This window comes from Rhinatrema bivittatum, chromosome 4 (assembly GCF_901001135.1).
Source record: "Rhinatrema bivittatum chromosome 4, aRhiBiv1.1, whole genome shotgun sequence".
Taxonomy (NCBI): domain Eukaryota; kingdom Metazoa; phylum Chordata; class Amphibia; order Gymnophiona; family Rhinatrematidae; genus Rhinatrema; species Rhinatrema bivittatum.
Window position 1 is genome coordinate 338,662,584 of NC_042618.1, and position 19,050 is coordinate 338,681,633.

A 19,050-nucleotide genomic window follows, 5' to 3' on the forward strand; every position below is an offset into this window, starting at 1 on the left:
TCCCATTATTTAACAACCGGTCCCGGAGATTTTCATACATGGCTAAGATCCAGGCTATAAACATGTCCGGGAATCCCATTTCCTTTAGAGTAGCAAGCATAAAGGGCCAGGACACTCTGTCAAAGGCCTTCTCAGCATCTAGTGATGTTATGAGCCCTGGGATCTTTTTGCTGCGAGTCTGATGTATAATGTTAAATACCCGCCGGGTGCTATGAGTAGATACTCGCCCCTTAATGAAGCCCATCTGATCTGTATGAATAAGATGGAGTATAAGGAGTTCCAAGCGAAATTGTAACACTTTTGCCAGAATTTTTATGTCCAAATTTAATAGTGATATGGGGTGTTAGGACCCACACTCTAAGGGGTCTTTGCAGGGTAACTGTTGCATCTGTCAGGTGGCCCAGATTTCCCCTGGGTTCCAGTGCGCCATTGTACACCGGAGTCAAATACGGGACAGTATCTTTGAAGAACTTTTTATATATATGTCAATTGGGTATCCATCTGGGCCTGGGCATTTCCCTTTTGCCAATGAACTTATCACCAAATGAATCTCTACCTTTGTAATGGGGGCCATCAGTCTAGTCCAATGATAGTCATTCAGTTTGGGTAGAGGAAGAGAAGCCAAAAAGTCTTGTGTACCAGCCTGTTCTCCTGTTCAGCTGTCCTATACAGCTGTTCATAGAATTTTAAGAAGCGCCTAATTGATATCTTTGGGTGCAGACAAGGTCTGACCTTGTGAATTCCGAACCTCAGATATTAGACTTCCCAGCCCTCTTCCTGATGGAGCGAGCTAGGAAGGGACCTATTTTGTCCCCGTGTGCATAGAATCGAAGTTTAGAGTACTTAAAAGCTCTACCAATTTTGGCTATGTCAAGCGACTGTAGGTCCCTGTGACACTGCTCCAGAGACTGCAAGGTCTTCCAAGAACAGTCTTGTTTATCCTGTAGTTCTAGGGTTTTAATTTAAGCTGTCAGCTCTTCTGTGCCGTCTCCGGGTTTGTTTGTTTTTTGTTTGGTTTTTTTTGCAAGTAACTGGTATAGGATATCATTTTACCCCGAAGGAATGCCTGAAAGGCTTCCCAACATAGTATAGTCCCCCTTTGGATCGAAAGTATTGAAGTCTGTTTATAGCTCGTTTAAGTAATTCCGTAAAGCGATTATCCCCCAAGAGTGAGCAGTTCAGTCTCTACGTGGCATTTTGCTGACCTGTATCCCCAGTGTCATTTGGATTTCTACCGGGTGATGGTCCGACAGACAGGAGATCAAAATGTCACTGTGTGTGGTCTTCAGTGCCAAATCCTTCAAACATAAAAAAATAGTCAATCCGGCTATACATTAAATGCCTCGGAGAGTAAAATGTATAGTCCCGTTCTGTGGGGGGGTTGAGTTCTCCTTATGTCAGTAAGATGAAGAGTTGTCAACAAGGTATTCAACTCCTTGGTGGCCCCCACACCAGCCCTGGGCGAGGAGGTCTTATCTAGGGACGGGTCTAAACCAAGATTCCAGTCGCCCCCAATAATAACGGATGATTCCCCAAGTCAATCAATACTTTTTAGGAGCTTGTCGAAGACCTTCTGATCCTGGTTGGGGCCATAAACATTTACTAAGGTAAAGGCTTCTCCCCACAACACACAGTCGGTTATAACATACTGTCCGTGCGGGTCAGTGAAAGTTCGATTGACCTGTAAAGGAAGATTCTTATAGATTAAGGTACACACTCCCCGACTCTTGGAGTTATAGGAGGAATAAAAAATTTGCCCCATCCAGTCCCTTTTTAGCTTCTCATGTTCCGCCCGGGTTAAATGTGTTTCTTGCAACAGTAGGACATCTACTTTATTTCGTTTTGCAAATTGCAAAAGACGTTTCCGTTTGATCGGGCTAGAGATCCCTCTTACATTGAGGGATACACATTTAAGGCGGGAACCCATGACCCTCTATGTAATCAGGGAATAGGACGCGGATACCAAATAGGGCGCCCAACTACAGAGGTAGCTATCTGTTGCTATCGGAAAGCTTAAGGTGTATAATGTGGCCTGTATAGTCGTATGTCTTTTTCTCTCTTCCCCCCCCCCAACAAACCCCGCAGGACCAACAAACATACATCAACCAACCCTTCACCCGGCATGGAGCTTTGATCTCAAAGAATCTAGAGCTTTCAGCATGCCCTACTGAGCCATGTGCAGCCGTAGTCATCACCATGCCCCCTAGGCAGAGTCCCTCGGGCTCTCTTTTTTCCATGTTTGCTGTGGTGCTCATGATATTCAGCTTTGCTGTCTTTCTCTACAGTTTTTGTAAGTGATTTTTTTTTCTAGAGCTGTAGCTGTTTTCTTTCCTTTACCTTACGGTAGTTTTCTTTTTTCTTTTACCTCTGTCTGCCAGCTACATGGTGGGCCTTAATCCCTGTGCAGTTTAGCAGAGTCTATTTCTTCCTTTAAAAAAAGAAAAAAAATTATACAGTTTAGTTTCCATTTCCTCTCCTTGCTCTGTCTGATTTATACCTTTTGCCTAGTGCTGGCAGGACTGACTGAATCCGTGGGTAATCCATGTAAGCAACTGAGCCTGGGGACTCGCCTGAGTTCTACCTGGGCAGGAGTTCTATGTCATTTCACCAATCAGTCGGCATTGATAGAGGTCAGACAGTGACGAGATTGAGGACCATTTTGTTCCTGTGGGTGAGAGAGCTCATCCTCCCCACACTCAAAGGAACTAATCTCCACGGGCAGGAGCCTTGAAAGACGTAGCCTCCCCTCCTTGTTGCCAGTGATGGTAGTACAGTCTCCCTGGAAGAGAGGGTAAGCAGGAGCCTGGACAAGCAGCTTGCTGTCGCACAGTCTGTGCCATGCCCAGTAACGGTTGCCCATGCACATCTGTGACCAGCGTACCTTTGTTATGACGCGGTGATGTCAGGACTGTGTCGGGAACCAGGTTTGCCATCAAGCACCATGTTCACCCTTGACACTGTTGAGGTGCCGGTATGCCCTGATGTCATTGAGGTGCAGAACTGCCCTCAGTACCATACGGGCCTCGGAGCCATTGATGCAATGGTGCCATCAATGCCGTGGTGCAGGCAGTATCATCTAGGTACGTGTATGGCCACCCTCGATACTATCGGGGTGTGCATTGAGCAGTCGATGCCTGCGGTGCCCTCAATGCTTTTGGTGATCGTGGGCATATCTATGCCCTCGATCCTTCAAGGTACGTGCATGGCCACCCCCAATGCTGTTGGGGTATGTGGCCTTGATGCTGCGGCCACCCTCTAGGCCGTTGTGGTGAGTGGCCACGCTGCCATTGCAAGGTGTGGCCTTGATTCCGTCATGATGCGGAGCTCTCCTGATACCATAGGCGCATTCTCTGCCACCATGGAGGCCATTCGACGTGATGGCCACTGGTGCTTTTCATTGCTACTCTTGACTCTATCGAGGACCACCAACGAAGTGCTGGGATCGCTACTGGGCACCCTAGTCCAGCCTCTTGGAGCATTCTCAGAGGGCGATGCCATGAAATGCCAACCATCACCATGCCATGCCCAGTGTACCAGTGGTCCTGGGAACATCGTCACTCTGTTCCTGTTCACTCCACTGTGAGTTACTATGATGGTGAAGCGCAGCATGTGCGGTCGGGTACAGAAAGACATCTACTCTGTGCACCTCGGGCGGTGACAGGCAGTATTCTCCCTGTCTGTGCAGTTTTTCCCAAGCCAAGGTTCTGTCATTGTCACGTCATGGTCTCGGCCTCCTTGTCAGTTCTGCACCGCAAAGTGCTGGTAAGCACTGGTGGAGAAGGCGTCATCACACACTATTATTTACCTTTTGGGCAGTGCATAGCTACCCACTCCAGCAATTGAATACCATTGTATGAGTATTGGTCAGCATGTTTCACAGCGAAAGGATCGTTTTCCAGTTGCTCTGTGCTGTGTGGGTGTATCTGTGTGTTTCCCTTGTGGCGAGTACAATCGGTTGTGCGATACGGCCACAGGACTATTTAGGACTGCGTTCCTGATCGAACCCTAAGGGGGAGTGGGCACTGGGAGGGTAGTGTTGGGAGTCCTCTCCCTCAAAAGAGAGATGTCTCTCTACTCCCTCTCGTATCCCAAACCCCTTTCGTGGGGAGGGCCCTGAGATTCCATCCCTGGCATGTTTATCTCCGAGGCAAACAATTAAACTGGACAATACCACTTTAACCAGAACACTAATATTTTAATGTGTGCACACAACAATAGTGCACAAAACTTAAATTGTAGAGTTCAAGGCAAGTAATCATACGGAACCCCGACACGGCCGTGTTTCGCGTCGGGCTGTGTCAGGGGGACCAATTCCAAAAATTCTACAAAACAGAATACATAGTTATTGTACAGTATGACGGACACGGGGTGAATATAATAACAAAATTTCCTAGCGTGTAGCAGATGGACTCAAAACAAATGGGTATAGTGTGCTCGTGCTAGCAGTTGGAGACGGATCTGACGTCAGCACGGGTACATATACCCCTACAGGAAGTGCCGCAAATCAGTAATTTCCATCTCCAAAGCAGTTTGGAGCTACCTCACGCTCGCTGAGCGTGTTTCCAAATTCTAAACGACTAAATTCCTAGAAGAAATCTATTGAAGTCAAGCCCCGCACTCCTGCGGTGATACCTGGTGGTCACTCACCCAGTTGAGTTTCCCGAGCTGACTTCTGTGGTCCCTCGGAGGTAAAAGCCTCGGTCCGGTGGCTGGTTCGCGGCAGGGACCTAGCCCCCGAGTGAGAAGGGCTCGGGCACGACTTGGCCCCCGAGTGAGACTAGTTCGGGCGCGGCCTGGAGGCAACCTCTGTCCCGGCGTGGACTTGGCCCCCAAGCGAGATGCGTTCGGGAGCGGCCTAGAGGCAGCGGGCGCACTTCCTTATGCGCGGTGGTTGAAGGTACTCTCCCCGCAGCTAGAGACCGCCCGGGTTGCAGCCGGGAAGCGCCGAAGACAAGGTAAGGTGTATATCTTTACTTGGTCTCCGAGGAAGTGTGGATTCGCTGGGCCTGCCCATGAGGCAGCACGCCAAGGAGGTCGCCATTTTTTGCCTGCCTACTCATCTTCGCCGATGGGCGCACGTTGCTAAGCTAAGCGCCTGTGATAGGCGCACGTTGATTAGCGCACGCGATAGGCGCACGTTGATTAGCGCATGTTGATTAGCGCACGCGATAGGCGCACGTTGATTAGCGCATGTTGATTAGCGCACGCGATAGGCGCACGTTGTTAGCGCATTGTACGCCACCCGCGTATAGGCGCACGTTTATAAGACGCCCGCCCGTGGATAGGCGCACGTCTATAAGACGCCCGCCCGTGGATAGGCGCACGTCTATAAGACGCCCGCCCGTGGATAGGCGCACGTCTATAAGACGCCCGCCCGTGGATAGGCGCACGTCTATAAGACGCCCGCCCGTGGATAGGCGCACGTCTATAAGACGCCCGCCCGTGGATAGGCGCACGTCTATAAGACGCCCGCCGTGGATAGGCGCACGTCTATAACACGCCCGTTCGGGGCGCATGCTGTTACGCGCACTTGTTAAGTACACATCATTGGGCGATACCGAATTTCAGGCGAATGGAGCATAAGAGAGCCCATGCGGCCGCAGAGCCAGCACCTCCAGAATCTGGCATGAAAGCTCTAAGCCTCTGCTCAGCATGCAACCTCAGAGCCACACAGAGCGAGGAAGCAGACTCACTATATGCCCAATGTGAGGAGGCCATGGGAGTCCCAGGACAGGACCGGCCCCAGCCCAGCGGTTCCTCAGGGAGCACACCGGACTTAGCGGGCTGCGGCGAGCAACCAGGGAATCTGAGAGACCTGGTGCCCCTACGGCCAGATCCAGCTTCGATTTCCTGGGTGGAGTTATTCAAAGGGATTCACGCCTTTGTCCAGATGCAGTCTGCTCCTCGAATGGGTCTTTCCGTCCCGGTTGATCCGGTCCCTGGACCCTCGAGACCTAGGCGCAACCACTCACCACCCGATAGCCCCGCTTATGGGGATTCTGATTGCTCCCCGGACAGTGAGGAGCCCCCCGAGGAGGGTGAACTTCCCTCGGAGATAGAGCCATATCGGACCCATGAGGCGCTTCTTTCAGAAAGAGGATCTTTCAGGCCTGGTCTCGCAATGCTTATCGGAGCTGGCTATTCCGGGCCAGGATACCCCAGGGGACCCTAAAATGAACCCCCTGTTAGAGGGCCTGCGCCAACCGGCTCACCATTTTCCCCTCCTACAGACAGCACAGCAGCTAATCGATCTGGAATGGAAGGCACCGGAGGCCTCATTTAAAGGGGGTCGGGCCTTGGCAGGCATGTACCCTCTGGATCCGGCGTCCAAGGAGCTGTTGGCGTGCCCCAGGGTGGACGCCATAGTTAACGCAATAGTGAAGCACACCACCATTCCGGTTGAGGGAGGAGCGGTCCTCAAGGATTCGCATGACCGACGCATGGACACCATTCTGAAACAAGCTTTTGAGGTAGCAGCCATGTCCCTATGAATCGCGACCTGCTGCACTGTGGTGACGCACTCCTGTTTATCACAGACGAGAAACAACACCCAGAGAGCAGACATGGAATCAGCTCTCGCATTTCTCACTGACGCAGCCTCCGACCTCGTCCGTACAGCAGCCAAGGGAGTCTCCTCTTCAGTGGCACCAGGAGGCAGCTTTGGCTACGTCATTGGGCGGCCGACTCGTCCTCCAAGACATGACTCACAAGAATGCCCTTTAAGGGTTCCCTACTGTTTGGCAGCGATCTCGAGAACTGGGCTACTAGATGGGGTGCCTCTCCAATACCCCGCCTACCAGAAGACAGGGCGAGGAGGAGCCAGCGTTCTTTTTCTAGACCATCTAGAGGTAGAAATTTGCAGCGCTTCAACCCTTACAGGACTCGCTATCGAGCACCTCGTTCCCAGGCCAGGAACCAGTCCTTTCGGACTAAGCATAACAAGAAGAGAACCGGCTCGGGTTCCGGCCCCGGCCGCAACCCACAGTGACAATCAGGCGACCCATTCGGGGGTAGCAGCCATAGGAGGCAGGCTAACCCTCTTCTACCGCAGGTGGGTCAAGATTATTTTGGACCAGTGGGTTCTCGCCATCATCCGGGAAGGATATTACCTGGATTTCTTTCGGCTTCCGCCGAACAAGTTTGTGAAATCTCCTTGTTCGCCGCTCAAGGCAGCGGCACTAGAAGTGACCTTACAGAGGCTCCTAGCCCTAAAAGCCATAATCCCAGTACCTGTGGAAGAGGTAAATTCTGGGCATTATTCCATTTATTTCATAGTACCCAAGAAGGAGGGCACTTTCAGGCCCGTCCTGGACCTCAAGTCAGTCAACCGACACCTACGGGTCCCCAGCTTTCACATGGAAACTCTACGGTCGGTCAAGAATTCAGTACAGCCAGGGGAGTTTCTCACCTCCCTAGATCTGTCAGAAGCCTACCTGCATATCCCCATCCATCGGGATCACCAGCGCTATTTACACTTCAAAGTCCTGAATCAGCACTTCCAGTTCCGAGCTTTGCCCTTCTGGTTAGCCATCGCGCCGCAGATCTTTACCAAGGTAATAGTAGTAATGGCGGCGGCACTCAGGAAGGAAGGAATTCTCGTCCATCCCTACCTGGACGATTGGCTGATCAGGGCAAAGTCACCGGAGGAGAGCCACCGGGCAACCAACAGAGTTATAGCTCTTCTGGAAAGCCTCGGATGGGTAGTCAACATAAACAAGAACTCCCTACAGCCGTCCCAGTCGCTGGAATACCTAGGGGTCCAATTCGACACCCGAGAAGACAAGGTCAGCCTGACCTCCAAGAGAAAGTCAAAACTCCAGAGTCATTTGCAGGCCCTGCTGAGCGCCAGCCAGCCCACAGCGCGAGATTACCTACAGGTCCTCGGCCTCATGGCATCCACTCTGGAGGTGGTGCCATGGGCGCGAGCTCATATGAGACCTTTGCAACGCGCCCTTCTATCTCGATGGAGCCCACGATCACAGAACTACACCGAACGCCTGCCTCTACCGGCCAGAGTGCGGTATCAGCTGCAGTGGTGGTTGCAGCCCGGCCACATGAGCCGGGGGTCAAGAATGTCCTCCCCAACCTGGGTTCTGCTCACCACGGATGCCAGCTTGAACGGATGGGGAGCACACTGTGAGGAACTCACCGCCCAAGGGCGGTGGACCAGAGAAGAGTCGAGGTGGAACATCAACCGACTAGAGGCACGGGCAGTCAGGCTAGCGTGCCTGCGATTTGCCCACAGACTTCGCAACAGAGCGCTCAGAGTGATGTCAGACAATGCCACCACGGTGGCATACATCAATCGTCAGGGTGGAACCAGGAGCCAACAAGTGTCCCTGGAAATAACTCCCCTGATGATTTGGGCAGAACCAAATCTCCAGGACATCTCCGCTGTCCACTTTGCCGGGAAGGACAACACGATGGCAGACTTCCTCAGCAGAGAAAGCCTAAACCCGGGGGAGTGGCAGCTGTCACGCACAGCCTTTCAGATAATTGTGGATCAATGGGGGACGCCAGCCATGGACTTCTTAGCGGACAGGTCTAACGCTCAAGTACCCGGATATTTCAGCCGCATGCGGGATCCTCGGGCTCAGGGGATCGATGCCCTGGTACAGCCATGGCCTCGGGATCCTGCTATACACTTTTCCTCCATGGCCCCTGCTGGGCGCCATTGTACACAGGATTCAGCGACACAGAGGCCTAGTTCTTCTAGTGGCCCCGGACTGGCCAAGAAGACCCTGGTACGCAGACATAAGAAGACTACTGGCAGGGAACCCTCTGCCTCCCTACAGGGACCTGCTGCGGCAAGGTCCCATCCTCCACGAGGATCCGGCTCAATTCTCTCTTACGGTCTGGCCATTGAGAGGGCTCGACTGAAGAAAAGGGGATACTCGGAGCCGGTTATAGATACACTCCTCCGAGCACGCAAGTTCTCCACATCCCTAACATATATCAGGATTTGGAGAGTCTTTGAAGCCTGGTGCGACTCTCACGGCACCAATTTGCATGCCGCTAAGATTCCTATTTTGGACTTCCTACAAGATGGACTTCAGAAGGGTCTGTCCCTCAGCTCCATCAAGGTTCAGGTAGCAGCACTGTCTTGCTACGGTCCCAGGAGTGACGGCAACACCATTGCCAAACACCCAGACGTCTCACGTTTCCTGAAAGGAGTCAAACACATTCGCCCGCCACTGAAGTGGCCAGTGCCCTTGTGGAATCTCAACCTAGTATTGGAATTTTTGGCGGGATCAGCCTTCAGGCCCCTTCGAGGCCTGTCCCTCCATTTGTTAACCTTGAAGATGGTGTTCTTGCTGGCTGTGTGTTCAGCACGCCGCATCTCAGAGCTACAAGCACTATCCTGTCGTGATCCATTTCTCAGAATCACTCCAGAGGCTATCCATCTTCGTACAGTTCCATCCTTTTTACCCAAAGTGGTCTCACACTTTCACCTCAACCAAACCATATCCTTGCCTACCACGGAAGGTTTGAAGAAGTCGGAGGAAGGTCGAATGCTATGCCATCTCGACATTGGCAGACGGCTGTCCAGATACGTGGAAATGTCAGAAGCAGTACGAAAGACGGACCACCTGTTCGTCCTGCACAGCGGGAAGAAGCTAGGGGAAGCGGCCTCACGGCCAACCATCGCCCGCTGGATTAAAGAAGTTATCAAGGCAGCCTACATAGAGGCGGGAAAACCACCGCCTCTACAGGTCAAAGCTCATTCTACCAGAGCACAATCGGCCTCTTGGGCAGAAGCTAAGCTGCTGTCACCTGCAGAGATATGTAAAGTGGCGACGTGGTCCTCCCTCCATACCTTCTCCAGATTCTACCGTCTGGACGTCCAGGCCAGGGAGGACACAGCATTTGCGAGGGCAATCCTAAACTGTCCTCGGGCAGCCTCCCGCCCAGTCCGGGAGTAGCTTTTGTACATCCCATTTGTTTTGAGTCCATCTGCTACACGCTAGGAAATGTAGAGATTACTTACCTGATAATCTCGTTTTCCTTAGTGTATGCCGATGGACTCAGCATCCCGCCCGGCTGCCGGCATACATGGGGGGATTCACCGACTCACAGTAAGCCATGTTTTCTTATAATAGGCCATCCACCCTGCCGGGTGTCGACGCCTTCTGGTTGAGAACACTGGTGGTCTCCAGCTACTATCAATCGGTCAGGGTAATCCTGTTCATTTAATTGATCGGTCAGCTACAGCTTTTGCAAGGAAGATTACTGATTTGCGGCACTTCCTGTGGGGGTATATGTACCCGTGCTGACGTCAGATCTGTCTCCAACTGCTAGCACGAGCACACTCTACCCATTTGTTTTGAGTCCATCTGCATACACTAAGGAAAACGAGATTATCAGGTAAGTAATCTCTACATTAATCGAGAGGAACCAAGGAGGCACTGCTAGAGTAAGAGTGAAAACAATGTAACAACAAAGCAAGGCAATCTGAAATTGAATCTGAAAGAATAACTGATAGACAGAAAACCATAAACCACAAAAAAGAAAATATAGCCCGGTGCGAGTGAAAGGGGAAGGAAAAAATAGGGGGACCAAAAAGGGGGGTGGGGGAAGGGAGGGCAAAGAGGGGAAGGGGGGAAGAGGAAAAGGTAAAAGTAGGAAGGGAAGCTTGAAAATGAACATGATGGTGCCGGGTTGGATTGCTGAATGAGTGGAAACCAAAAGTAAACTGAAACTCTAAGACCGGGGGACACGGAAAGTGTAATACCTTAGAGGGGATGAATCTGCAGCTCAAATTGTGGCGAAAACCATGATTATCTTAATAAAGCTGAAAACTAACATCAGGGTATTAAAATCGCGTATGCCAGAGCTCTAAAAAACCTCAACAATCAAGACAGTAAATATCTTTAAAGCAAGGAGTCCCGAACGGACTCTCTTACATGTGAGACGGTAAGGAGGAAGGGTATGTCTTCCCCAGGGACATCGCTGCGATGTCTTGATTGTTGAGATCTGAATTTAATGATCAGGTCAGAGTGATAAGGCTGGACACTAACCTTAAATGTGTTGGCTTATTTATTTTTGTAGAATCTTGTGGAACTACTACAGCTTCCTGGCCTGGAGGAAGACAAAAACTTCCTAAAGGAAATTGGGATGAAGACTCTGGTATATAAGGCTTACAGGTAACTGGGAGAGAAGGCAGATGTATGGAGTGGGGGTTAGGGCTTGGGGTCACACATGTGAGGTTTCTATTCAAAAAAAGCCACAGCTTTTAATGAGATTGGATTCCATGCTATCTTTTAGGTTGTCATGTGATAGACTGGCCACTTTAACTTTCTGGAGTGGTTAGTCCAGTGCAATCTGTAATGGCTAACGAACACTAAAAGTTAACATCTTGAGGAAATTAAAAAGTCATGGGATAGGAGACCATGTGGATTGGGAGCTGGTTAAAAGAATTAAAAAAAAAAAAAAAAGAGTAGGGCTAAATGGTCATTTCCTAGCGTGCAGCTAGATGGACTCAGGACCAAAGAGTTATGTGTTCCCCTGCTAGCAGATGGAGACGGAGTCAGGTTTCAGAGCTGATGACACCCCTCCTGCAGTGACCTCAGTATCTCTCCATCTCCTAGCAATTGTGGATGCTATCCCCACACCAGTAGCAGTGTTTACTGGACTTGCAGCATTAGTTTGAAGGAGAAATGTACTTTTAAATTGAAAGGAAGATCGAACCCTTCTCTCCTGTGGTGATACCTAAGGGTCCCTCCCCTAGTTGAGAATTCTTGAGGTGATTTCCGAGATCCCTCAGAGGTTTGCCATGGTCCGGTAGCCAGCTCCCGGTGTGGACTTTGCAGCTGAAAGGCAGCAGGTGCAGGAAGCAGAGTGCGGCGGTGACGGCCTAAGCTCTCTCCCGCCACAGCCGGAGACAGTCTCTGTACTCAGCCGGTAAGCACTGAGACCAGGTAAGTAGAGAAGAACGCCTCCGATCCAGAGACATGGAAGGGCTTCGGTAAGTCTTTCCTTTGGTCTCCTTGCTCGGCGTGCCGTACCAACATCGTTCCCTTGCCCGAACAGGATCGGGAAGGGGGCTTCCGAGCGGGTTGAGTGGTCCCCCAAAGGGCTAGGCCTCGCTTCAGGCTCGGTGGACGGTCCACGGCGGCGCCATCTTGCGTGCGGTTTGTTGCGATGCCATTTTCTCCCCTTTGTCCATCGTTCATGCAATGTGGGCCAGCCTTCTGGTGTGTGTGTGTAAGTATGAGCATAGCATAGTGCACATAAGTGCACACACACTTTAACGCACAACTTGCCGCTTAGATTTACCCTTCCAAGGCAAGTCTGCGCACTTGAGAGGCAATAGCCAGATTAATGCACAAGCTACAGAGGTTATGGCCCCGGCAGCAAAGAAGCTGAGGTGACACTTCCTTTGTGCTGCCTGCCATATTAAAGCTGCACAGTCTGACCTGAAACCCTTCCTGTGTCAGCACTGTGAGGAGGCCCAGGGAAGGCTGGATTCTCAGAACATTTCCAGGTTTGGTCCTTCCCAGACTGAGATCAGCCACGAACTTATCTGGCAGCACCCCAGACCTGAGCAATTCCAGGGCTGCATCCTCCCTGGGAGAGGGCAGTTCAGTGGCCCCCTACCCCGGTTCCTCCTGGGCCAAATATGGACACAGCATCTTTTTCTTGGTGGAATTTTTTCAGGGACTTAAAGCCAGTCAGCTACTGCCCCTGCCCGGGCTGTCCCAGCTGGGAAGGCCTCACCCTCCCAGCCCTGTCAGCATGCCTTGCCTAGCCAAGGGTATCCCTGAAAGGGACCCAGACACCACGGATGACAATGTGGATTCATTGGTGGACGGGGAAATCCCTCCAGACCTGGAGCTATACCGGACCATGCTTCGATTTTTCCACAGAGATGAATTACTGGCTCTAGTCTCCCAGACCCTAAGACTCTGGGAGTTCCAGGCACGGACCCTATGTCTGAGCCAAAGAAGAACCCCGTCCTGGTGTCTCTGTGGAAAGCCTCCTGCTATTTCCCGATGCTGGAAGTCATCCAGGAGTTGATTGACTTGGAATGGGATGCCTCGGAAGCAAGTTTTAAAGGAGGTCAGGCCTTGGAGGACTTGTATCCTCTGGAACCAGCAATCAAGGAATGCCTGCATTTCCCAAAAGTGGATGCCCTGGTCTGCGCTGTCTCGAAGCGAACAACTATCCCTGTAGAGGGAGGAGAGGCTTTGAAGGATGCTCACAATAAGCGGTTGGAATCCATCCTTAAGCCTTTGACGCGACAGCAATGACACTGCAGATCACTTCCTGTTGTGCCCTGGTGGCTTGCTTATGTCTGCCTCTCGACGGAGAGGCAGATAGCTCAGGGGCACGTGCTGGAGAGGTGATCGAACCCGCCGCAGCCTTCCTGGCAGATGCAAGTTTGGACCAAGTACGTACCTCGGCCAGAGGAGTAGCCTCAGTGGTGGCGGCCAGAAGACAGCTATGGTTGTGAAATTGGTCAGCGGACGCAACCTCTAAGGTGAACCTCACAAAGATGCCCTTTAAGGGATCCTTCCTATTCGGAAGTGAATTGGAGGAGCTAGCCAGTAAGTGGGTGAATCTCCAGTGCCCCGGCTACTGGAAGATAAGAAAAAGAGGTCACAGCACTCCTCACCCATGAGGATTTGGGCCAGGGGCTCCCAGTGCTTCTGGCCCTACAGAAACTTGTCATTTCGGTCATCTCGGCCCTCGGGAAGATCTCAGTCCTTTTGGAACAGACAACCAAAAAGAGGAACAGGTTCTGGTCAGGTCCGATCCGAACTTCCTAATGAAGTTTGGCTGACCCATCCACGGGACGAGGAGATAGGGGGCCGACTATCCCTTTTCTGTCAGAGGTGGGTCGAGATCACGTTGGACAAATGGATACTGGACAACATCATACAGGAAGGTTACACTCTGGAATTTTGCAGCTTCCCTCGGGACAGGTTCATGATGTTGCCTAGCCGCTCCCAGGACAAGAAACTGTGGCAGTGGAATCCACACTGATAAGGCTCCTGAGTCTGCGGGTTATAACTCCGGTACCCTATACCCCAAGAAAATACGGGGCGTTATTCCATCTATTTCATTGTGCCCAAGAAAGAAGGTTCATTCCGACCCATCCTGGACCTCGAGAGCATCAACCACGCAGCAGTAGCCTTGCGGTAAAGGAGCTCTGAAGAGATTCCGGACAGGAATTTTTCTCACGGAATTACTAAAAGTTAATTTGCCCCACAGGGGTCCCTCCTCTAACTTTTTTCAGACCGCGGTACGCCGGTAAGTTTTTACCCGTTTTACGTCTATTACCGTCGAGTTTGGCCCTCGCGGCCTACTGGCCGTCGACTGTACCGCAGCTCGATTTTTGCCATGGCGTTGGGATTCCGTCGGTGCCCAGACTGTACCAGCACCATGTCTATCACAGACCCCCATAAAGTCTGTGTAATGTGTCTAGGACGCAAGCACGATATCTTGACCTGCACCAAATGTGCCCTAATGACACCAAAGGGTCGCAAGGCCAGAATGGAGAAGATGGAACTTCTCTTCTGTGCTCAAACCCCAACTCCATCCATTGCATCGACATCATCAGAGCCGGCACCGTCAACTTCGCGCCAGCATCGACGACTTCTCGGCCACCGACACCCTCTACTTCCCCTCAGGACTGAGGGGATCACAGGGACAAACATTGCCATTGACACCGTAAGTCTCGGACCATCGAGGGAGCAAAATCATCGACCTCGCCATCGTCCGAGCCGCTGTCGAAGAAACCCCATCCAGAAAAGGTACTGACCGTTTCTGCGACCGGGTCACCGAGGCAACCCTCACCCAACAGGGGATCAGGAGTCGCGACTCCGCCTTTAACGGTGGTCCCTCCGGCTATGTCTCTGCCTCCCTCTTCTGTTCCGGAGCCGGGGCTCCATGCTTCAGGTCTCCGAGAAGAACTGGACCGGATGGTTCAGGAGGCCATCGACAAGGTGATGCAACGACTTCAGGTTCCTCCGACACCGGCACCGCCTGCGGAACCGATCATTGACCCGATTCCGGCAGCGCTGGCACCGCTGCTCTCCAGGATGGAAGCGCTTATGGCCGCTTTTCCACCGATGGATCCCGGGTCTCCAATGGCTCCTGTGCCCTCCCCACTTAGTGTCATCGGGAGGAGAAACACCGTTCTGCATCCCTCCATCAGGAGTTCTGCCTCAGCCATCGGTGCCAATACGTCCGGCGCCACCGAGCCATCCATCAATGCCTTCGATGCCATCATCTGTTCCTCCGATTCCTTCGGAGCCTAGACCGGGACCTTCAGGTATCCCACCACCCTGTCCCCCTCTAGTTCCTAGAGGAACACGTGCTGATCCTTATGATACCTGGGCTGATGATTCCTCAACAGACACTGATTTATCTTCACCCACTGAAAGTAGGAAGCGTTCTCCTCCAGAGGACCTCTCCTTTATAAACTTTGTGAAGGAAATGTCTGAATTGGTTCCCTTCCAATTACAGACTGACCATGATGATAGGCATCAGATGATGGAGTTGCTCCAATTCCTGGATGTTCCCAAGGTAATCACCTCTATTCCCATCCATCAGGTCCTTCTGGATCTCCTGAAAAAGAATTGGGAACATCCTGGCTCCATTGCTCCAGTCCACAGGAAAGCTGACACTACCTATTTGGTGCAGTCAGCCCCAGGTTTTCAGAAATCACAACTGGATCACCACTCTTGTCGTGGTGGAGTCTGCACAGAAGAGAGCGAAGAGATCAAAGCCTCACTCTCTGTTCCCCCTGGCAAGGAACAGAAGTTCCTAGATACCATTGTTCGCCGAGTCTTCCAAGGGTCCATGCTCATCTCCCGAATTGCCGCCTACCAGCTTTATATGACCCAATATAACAGGGTCATTTTTAAGCAGATACAGGACTTCTTGTACTCCCTGCCTCAGCAATTTCAAGAAAAATTACAAACCCTAGTAAACAAGGGTTTTGAGGCAGGCAAACATGAGATCAGAACATCTTATGACATCTTTGATACTTCTACTAGAGTATCTGCAGCTGCTATTTTGGCAAGACGGTGGGCCTGGCTCAAGTCTTCTGACCTTCACTTGGAAGTACAAGACAGGTTATCCGACCTGCCTTGTGTTGGAGATAATCTGTTTGGCGAACAGATTTAACGGACGGTGGTGGAACCAAAGGACCATCATGAGACCCTAAGACAGCTCTCTGATGCCTTCCGACTTCTCTTCAAAACAGCCCTTCAGAAAGGGCTCTAAGAAGTCTTTCTTCCGCCCGAAGAAGTCGTACCCGCCACCAACCAGATCCCGTGCTATGAGACCTTATCAAAAACCGCAGTCTCATCAAACACGTAAACAAAAACCACAAGTAGCTCCTCAACCAGGGCCTGCTTCAGATTTTTTACTTCCACCTAGAGAGCAGCAGCCAGATTCCTCTGCCTCACATACCAGTGGGAGGTCGATCGTGCCACTTCCACAACATATGGCACTCAATCACCTCCAACCAATGGGTATTGGCAATAATTGCTCAGGGTTGCCATCTGAACTGTCTCTCCGTGCCACCGGACTCCCCACCTCTACCGATGTGGAGAACATCAGATCACTCCATTCTGATTGGGGTGGCAGCGGCTCTCTGGCACGAGGGAATTGTGGTCCACCTGTATCTCAACGATTGGTTAAGCCAAGTGCTGTCTCACGAAGAGGCGGCATGCGTGATTGATTGAGTGATTCAACTATTAGAAGGCTTGGGCTAATTAATCAATGTTGCCAAGAGTACTCTTCAGCCCATGCAGTCTGTGGGGGCATGGTTTGACACATGGATAGGACATGTGTTCCTCACAGAGAAGAGAGTGCACAAGATTCTCAAGCAGATTCAGATTTTCCTGGAATTAGATCCCCTCCACGTGGGATTATTTGCAGGTGCTCAGTCTGATGGCGGCAACTCTGGATTTGGTACCATGAGCCAGAGCTCACATGTGCCCTCTCCAAGTGTCACTTCTAAAGCATTGGTGCACCAGTTTCTTCTCTGGTGGCTGGTTCCTTCACATTTGTTGAGGGGAGTCAGCCTAGTTACTCTGTCCTGGGTTGGGGGGCTCATTGTCAGGATCAGGTGACCCAGGGAAGTTGGTCTCAAGGGGAGGCCTTGTCAATGAACCAGCTGGAAACCAGAGCAATTAGCCTGGCCCTTCTCCATTTCTTCCCATTGCTTTAGAGGAGCGCCGTTCGAGTTCTCTCAGACAGTGCCACTGCGGTGACATATGTCAATCTGCAGGGGGAACTAGGAGTTGAGGAGTTTCAGTGGAGAACATCGCTCCTTTTCCTATGGTCGAAAAGAATAGATGGTTACTTTCAGCGGCACACATCACCAGCCAGGAACATGTCCAGGATGACTTCTAGAATTCAAGGAATGGGAGATGAGCTCAGATACCTTTCGCAGGATTTATCGCAGGTGGGATCGTCCTCGGGTGGATCTGATGGCGACCCATTAGAATGCAAAGGGAGACCATTTCTTCAGTTGAAGAAGATAGCAGGGGGTGAGGGGATAGACACCCTAGTACAGCCCTGGCCGGCAGGGGATCTCCCATATGCCTTTCCTCCGCGGGCGCTCATAGGCTGTTACAGCGGATTGAGCTGGAGAGCAACTGAGTTATACTGGTTGTTCCAGACTGGCCACATAAACCTTGGTATTTATTTATTTATTTATTTGGAGGCGCTTTTTTTATACCGATATTAGTGGGTACATCATATCGGTTTACATCAAACTGAAGGTAGAAAGTACATATAACCGGTATGCTGACTTTCTCCGGCTCCAGGTGGGCTGGCCCTTACAAATCTTATAGGCACATGGTCTCTTGGCTCAAGGGCCCGTGCTCATGGAAGATCCAGTTCCATTCTGTCTTTTGGCGTGGCTCTTGAGTGATGACAGCTCCGCAAGAAGGGGTATTCTTCTTCGTTAATGTATACGCTACTAAAGACTCAAAAATGAGCCGCCACTTTGGCTTATATTCAAGTCTGGTGTCTGTCTGAGCAGTTCTGCAAATCCTGAGTCCCCCCTGGAAAGCTGCTATTTCCTGTATCTTGGCCTTTCTTCAGGATGGTCTAGATAAAAAGCTTGCCCTGAATTCTTAGAGGTGCAGGTCACAGCTATTTCTTGCTACCAGGGCCCAATAACAGCTGTGTCTATAGCAGCTCATCCATATGCGTCCTGCTGCTTGATGGTTGTGAAAAGGTTGTGGCCACATTTCCGGCCCACTGTTCCCCTGTGGGATCTCAATTTAGTGTTCAGAGCCCTGACTGGGGCACCTTTTGAACATGTCCAGGCTGACTTCTAGAATTCAAGGAATGGGAGATGAGCTCAGATACCTTTCGCAGGATTTATCGCAGGTGGGGTCGTCCTCTTTGAAGCAGAGATCCTTGAAGGATATGTTGAAAGCCGCATTTTTGGTTGCAGTTTGCTCTGCACGGTGGGTCTCGGAGCTTCAAGCCTTTTCTTGCCATGACCCTTTTCTAGTGATTTCTTCTAGTGCGGTATTTTTTTTAAGAACATGCCATACTGGGTCAGACCAAGGGTCCATCAAGCCCAGCATCCTGTTTCCAACAGTGGCCAAGCCAGGCCATAAGAACCTGGCAAGTTCCCAAAAATTAAGTCTATTCCATGTTACCGTTGCTAGTAATAGCAGTGGCTATTTTCTAAGGCAACTTAATAGCAGGTAATGGACTTCTCCAAGAACTTATCCAATTCTTTTTTAAACTCAGCTACACTAACTGCACTAACCACATCTTCTGGCAACAAATTCCAGAGTTTAATTGTGCATTGAGTGAAAAAGAACTTTCTCCGATTACTTTTAAATGTGCCACATGCTAACTTCATGGAGTTCCCCCTAGTCTTTCTATTATCCGAAAGAGTAAATAACTGATTCACATCTACCCATTCTAGACCTCTCATGATTTTAAACACCTCTATCATATCCCCCCTCAGCCGTCTCTTCTCCAAGCTGAAAAGTCCTAACCTCTTTAGTCTTTCCTCATAGGGAAGCTGTTCCATCCCCTTTATCATTTTGGTTGCCCTTCTCTGTA

General features: G+C 51.0%; 1 protein-coding gene across 1 annotated transcript in view; it reads left to right on the forward strand.

The window, feature by feature from the left end:
* Positions 1–19,050, forward strand: part of SRP68 (signal recognition particle 68) — a 136,623-nt gene that overhangs the window by 72,594 nt on the left and 44,979 nt on the right. The window contains 1 exon segment of the mRNA XM_029600463.1: positions 11,050–11,144. Coding sequence (XP_029456323.1) covers positions 11,050–11,144 — 95 coding nt within the window.